We start from the raw sequence: 6293 nt of genomic DNA on the forward strand, positions 1-6293 counted from the left end.
AAAAGTGCCAATGAGTAATTTTTCTGGCTTAAAGAACCCCGATATGTTTTAAGTGCCAAGGAGAAGGACAGCCTTGTGTATTTAATTACTTTAGTTTGTTTTGTCCTCTGGCATGATCTGTTCCCTGATTTCACCAAAGTAGAGCTTGCTTTGAAGTTGTAGAAAAATTAAATCAATCACTTGGATCACATGTGTCCCAAAGAATGTGGTTTCTCAGGTAAAAGCAATCTTTCAATCCCCTACTCTCGTTTCACTTTGGCATTTCAACAGCATTGCAAAATTCTTCGGCAGATATTTTATTTTATCCCTTGGTCCCAGCAGCTTTTACTAAGAGTTTCAGAATTGCCTGTACAAGGTGCACCTTTCACATTACAAGGGATTGGCTCATTTCTTGATGCTTATGCAACCATTTATAACTATGCCTACAGGTAAACATACTGCTGTCTTCTCGGAAGACCGAGAACTATAAAGAATGTTTATGTGCAGGTCTAGCCGTTACAAGTACCCAAGTGTTGGTTTAGACACACCTGGGTTACCATCCACCTTTTATTGGCTGAGAAAGTTGCCACACCTGATTTGTAAGTTTACCTGTTGCAGCCAATAGCAGGGCCATCTCAGCCAGCCAGCACTGGATACTATCTGGCCAGAAGTAGCAAAGCAGCTCTTATTTGAAAAGCCACTGGGTTCTGAGTTCATTACTCCAGGAAAAACTGTTCTCTTCTGTGGCACAGAGAACCTTGCTTCAAAGCAGAACTAGCAGCTCGGGAGTCCAGCTGACTAAAACCCATCCCAGGGGATAATGGCAATCCATGCCTTAGAAATTGCTGGGCTGTTTCTTGGTGGTGTTGGAATGGTGGGCACAGTGGCTGTCACCGTCATGCCTCAGTGGAGAGTGTCGGCCTTCATTGAAAACAACATCGTGGTTTTTGAAAACTTCTGGGAAGGACTGTGGATGAATTGCGTGAGGCAGGCTAACATCAGGATGCAGTGCAAAATCTATGATTCCCTGTTGGCTCTTTCTCCGGACCTACAGGCAGCCAGAGGACTGATGTGTGCTGCTTCCGTAATGTCCTTCTTGGCTTTCATGATGGCCATCCTTGGCATGAAATGCACCAGGTGCACGGGGGACAATGAGAAGGTGAAGGCTCACATTCTGCTGACAGCTGGAATCATCTTCATCATCACGGGCATGGTGGTGCTCATCCCTGTGAGCTGGGTTGCCAATGCCATCATCAGAGATTTCTATAACCCGATAGTGAATGTTGCCCAAAAACGTGAGCTTGGAGAAGCCCTCTACTTAGGATGGACCACTGCACTCGTGCTCATTGTTGGAGGAGCCCTGTTCTGTTGTATTTTTTGTTGCAACGAAAAGAGCAGTAGCTACAGATACTCGATACCCTCCCATCGCACAACCCAAAGAAGTTATCACATGGAAAAGAAGTCACCGAGCGTCTACTCCAGATCTCAGTATGTGTAGTTGTGTATGTTTTTATAACTTTACTATAAAGCCATGCAAATGATTAAAATCTCTATTATTTTCTCAAAATGGACCCCAAAGAAACTTTGATTTACTGTTCTTAACTGCTTAATCTTAATTACAGGAACTGTGCATCAGCTATTTATGATTCTATAAGCTATTTCAGCAGAATGAGATATTAAACCCAATGCTTTTATTGTGCCAGAAAGTACAGTAATTTGTTTTCTAAGATGATTCAAGCGTCCACTATTTTTATCATTTACTTCAAAATGACATTGCTAAAGACTGCATTATTTTACCACTGTAATTTCTCCATGACATAGCATTATGTACATAGATGAGTGTAACATTTATATCTCACATAGAGACATGCTTATATGGTTTTATTTGAAATGAAATGCCGATCCATTACACTGAATAAATAGAACTCAACTATTGCTTTTCAGGGAAATCATGGATAGGATTGAAGAAGGTTACTATTAATTGTTTAAAAACAGCTTAGGGATTAATGTCCTCCATTTATAATGAAGGTTAAAATGAAGGCTTTAATCAGCATTGTAAAGGAAATTGAATGGCTTTCTGATATGCTGTTTTTTAGCCTAGGAGTTGGAAATCCTAACTTCTTTATCCTCTTCTCCCAGAGGCTTTTTTTTTTCTTGTATATTAAATTAACATTTTTAAAAAGCAGATATTTTGTCAAGAGGCTTTGCATTCAAACTGCTTTTCCAGGGCTACACTCAGAGGAAAGATAAAAGTGTGATCTAAGAAAAAGTGATGGTTTTAGAAAAGTGAAAATATTTTTTCTTATTATGTTTTTGTATTTGAAGAAGAATGATGCATTTTGACAAGAAATCATTTATGTATGGGTATTTCAATAAGTATTTGAGTACAGACTTTGAAGTTTTATCAATATAAATAAAAGAGCAGAAAAATATGTCTTGGTTTTCATTTACTTACCAAAACAACAACAACAACAAAAAAATAAAGTTGTCCTTTGAGAACTTCACCTGCTCCTATGCGGGTACCTAAGTCAAAATTGACATTTTTGTTCTGTGAAAAATAAATTTCCTTCTTGTACCGTTTCTGTTTAGTTTTACTAAAATCTGTAAATACTGTATTTTCCTGTTTATTCCAAATTTGATGAAACTGACAATCCAATTTGAAAGTTTGTGTCAACGTCTGTCTAGCTTAAATGAATGTGTTCTATTTGCTTTATACTTTTATATTAATAAATTGTACTTTTTTCTAATTATTTGACATTCTTTCACTAGTCTCCTTTTATTTCTGTTTTATTAACTTGTAGAAGAGTTTTGAAAAGCCTGATATTTTTTATTCTCCAAATTGAGAAAGAATGTCAAGGTTACCTTGTAAAGATTAAACAGAGCATTAATTTTTGAAAATATAAATTACTCTATGTTATTTAACAACAATATACCTTATAATCATTGGATCCCTATACCAATATTCAATGCAGATAACATATTTATAATTTAAGATAGTACTATAAATTCAAACAAATCTATATCTTATAAATATTATGTATATAACAGCCACATTTGAAAAATTTACTGTAGCTAAATATATATTTCTACTTCTGAGAAATAATAAATAACAGTTGCTAATGTTCTGGGGGCATGTATTACATGCTAGGACCTCTACTGCTTATATGAATTATATTATTAAATCTTTTATGAGACTGATAATATTATTATCAGTCTATCTCGGATATGAGGCTATCTCGGAACAATTCATTGATTACCCAGTAGAATCAGGAGATTTAAAAAAAGGGCTGCCTGGCCTCATAGCTCAATACTGTTTCTCTGAAGGAAACTGAAATTTTTTTCAGCAATGTCTAGTTTAGAAACCAATTTTTGTATGTTAAAATGACACACTTAACTACTATGAGCTGGGAAAACTTATAGTTGTCTTTTAAAAAAATTTTTTTAATTGAAACAGAGTCTCACTCAGTCACCCAGGCTAGAGTGCAGTGGTGTGATCTCAGCTCACTGCAACCTCTGCCTCCCAGATTCAAACGATTCTCCTCCCTCAGCCTCCTATGTAGCTGGGATTACAGGCATGTGCCACCACGCCCAGTCATTTTCTTTTTTTCCATATTGGTGATTCTCTTATGCCCAAGAGCTCACTCATCCTAGGCAATCTTGCTTTTTCAGGTGAAAACATTTGTAAAAGGAAAAATACAGCAAAAATAACTGAGCACCTTGGAGAGGAAATCCATAGGCCCCATCTTCTAAATACCAGTCTCTAATCAACTATTTTTTCTTTTACCTAGAAAGCCCTTTAAATGTCCCAAACTCAATTTATTATTTCTCTGCTCTTTTCTCTGAAAGAGAGTAACACTTCTAGTTTTTATTATGGCATCACTTTGAGTATCTCTGAAATCTTTCCACAACTTTCCACCTTTACTATCAGTTCATCTCTTATCTACATAATTGGAAAAGACTTCTAGACTTGTGTCATTGTCTGCAGAGTCTTTTCCCAACAGCTGTCATCCATACTTTTATCTTAGTTGTTTCTAAAGTGCAAGACAAGTCCCATCGTGGCCTTCCCATAAGCTCTGTAAGGACATCCCATTGCCTTTAAGGAAAGCCCAAAGGCCTTTGCATATGCTAACTGACGGGAAGGAAAAATTATCTTATAATTTTCAAGGCAAATTTTATCAGACAGTTTAACATCAGTGTATAACCAGTATAATAACAATTAAAAAGTTAATGTCCTCAACTTACAGTAATTAACATGCCACAGGCCTCTTTAATATTCTGAAAGAGATATACTGACAACTATGAAATGATTCAATTGTTGGTAAATTACATGCAATAGAAAGTTTTATAATGTATTTGTTATGAAAAAAAAAAACACGATGGAAAGGACAGGGAGGCAGAGGAGGTGATGTTAAGTATTTACATTGTAGCTAGCTGGTTTTGTGACTTGAGGCAAATTTTAGAATCCAATGTATCCCAATGTAATTATTATTTTCCAATTGTCGGATAGAATATTAGGCCATAAGGTCCAATAGAATTATAATAGGGTGCAATATTCATTGTGTTAGTGAATTTGGAACATTAAATGTGTTGCACCAATGAAAGGCAATATATATAGTAAAAAGAGGACCAAATTTTGAAAGAGTCAAATGAGAGAACCATCCCATACACACCCCCAAGCAGTGAATTTAGAAAAGTTCATTAGCCCCTCAGCCTCAATCTCTTCTCATTCATATAATGAAGGTAAGATTATTGTAGGAAAGAAGTATATAGAGTAACTAGCCCAATGCTAGAATGAAGAAATAGTGGATCACTTCTCTTTGTATAATATTCCTCCTTAAAAATTCCTTGGAGTTGTATATAAAATATGCACATCAATAAAACAAGCAAAAATAGAGAATAAAATATTAAAATAATAATTTTCCACATCAGATATTCATTGCGATTGCGAATCTTACCAACAGGTTATTTTATGATTAATTATATAGCCCTGGGAAATGAATCTTTCACTGAATTTAGAAAAAGATAGAGGTAGTTTCATAATTTTACCATTAATACAGAAAGCAAAAACATTAATATGCTTTTATCTTTTTTTCCTAGTAAGATTTAGATAACTGTTTTAGGATATGCATTTAAAATATTTTCAATTTATTTTTCTAATCCATTGGTCCAACCTTTAATTACTAATGCTATTTATAGCAAACAAAATTTTCAGATGTTTTGGAAATGTTGTGTTCTAGAGGACTTCTAAATACTTATCTCATTGATTGCTCAAAAATAGCAGTATGCGTTAGTATGTAGAAGACTCCATTTAAAAAATAAAAAAATGTGATGATTACTTAAGCTATTAGCTTTTGATAATTATTTCCTCTCACATAGGAACATTAGTTAAGTACCCATTACCTTTTCTAAAATGTTTTAACCTTGCCAAAACATTTATGTCTTGGATAAACATATTACCATTTCTTCCAGAAACAGTATGTTGTAGTGATTTGGAGCCCAGGAATAAAGGCAGGCAGCTGTGTTATTACTGTGTGGTCTTAGGCAAATTACTTAACCTCCTAATGTCTTGTGGTCCTCATCTGTAAAGTCGGAGTCAAAACTGTGCCTGAGTCCTAGGGTTGCTGTCAAGATTCACTGAGTTGATATACATAAAGTCCTTAGCACAATACGGGGCAAATAATGGATTAAATATCAATCATGCCTATTCTAGTTACTTTTTCAAACCAAACAGCGTAATAATATTTTCTTCTTTTTCATACTGTACCACTTGTTACTCTCACTATGACCCCCCTTCTGCTAATGCTGCATCCAAAATGACGGTCCCATGCATTGGGAAACAGTTATTAAGCTACAGTACTGTAAGTGCTAGGGAATCCAGGGATGGAGGAGACAGGTTTTGCTTTCAAGGAATTTACAACTAACAAGAAGAGACAAGAGTGAGGAATGTAGCCATACTGCATGCCTACCCATGTTTTTGGTGTTTTTCTTTCTTTACCTCATTGATCCTTTAACAATTCTGTGAAATAGATATTAAATAATGAGAACACAGAGTCTCTATGAAGTAACATACATATATAAATACACACACATGTATTTTGTATTATCTCATTGATGTTAATTACCTTGAATTAGAATTAGAGAGAATATATATGTATATATATATTCTCTGTGATGAATATGTATATAATATATGTCTCAGGTCTTCCCTGTGACTCACCGGTCACAGCATTTTTTTCTCCCTGAACACTAAAGTGACCTCCTCATCCATCTTTGCTGCATTTTAACTTCCTTCTCCTTTGCCTCTTAACCTCTAG

At 35.2% G+C, this 6293-nt stretch overlaps 1 protein-coding gene across 1 annotated transcript; it reads left to right on the plus strand.

Moving 5' to 3' along the window:
* Nucleotides 1-579: 579 nt before the first annotated feature.
* CLDN8 (claudin 8) lies at nucleotides 580-2729 on the plus strand. Its single transcript, XM_025380189.1, has 2 exons — nucleotides 580-1949; nucleotides 2308-2729. The coding sequence occupies exon 1, from the start codon at nucleotides 800-802 to the stop codon at nucleotides 1475-1477; it is 678 nt and encodes a 225-aa protein (XP_025235974.1). The 5' UTR covers nucleotides 580-799; the 3' UTR covers nucleotides 1478-1949; nucleotides 2308-2729.
* The last annotated feature ends 3564 nt before the right edge of the window (nucleotides 2730-6293 follow it).

Source organism: Theropithecus gelada, chromosome 3 (assembly GCF_003255815.1).
Source record: "Theropithecus gelada isolate Dixy chromosome 3, Tgel_1.0, whole genome shotgun sequence".
NCBI classification, from domain to species: Eukaryota; Metazoa; Chordata; class Mammalia; order Primates; family Cercopithecidae; genus Theropithecus; species Theropithecus gelada.

Bases quoted from the DNA above. Each gene is read 5' to 3' on its own strand.
- CLDN8 (XM_025380189.1), top strand. From the start codon at position 800: ATGGCAATCCATGCCTTAGAAATTGCTGGGCTGTTTCTTGGTGGTGTT.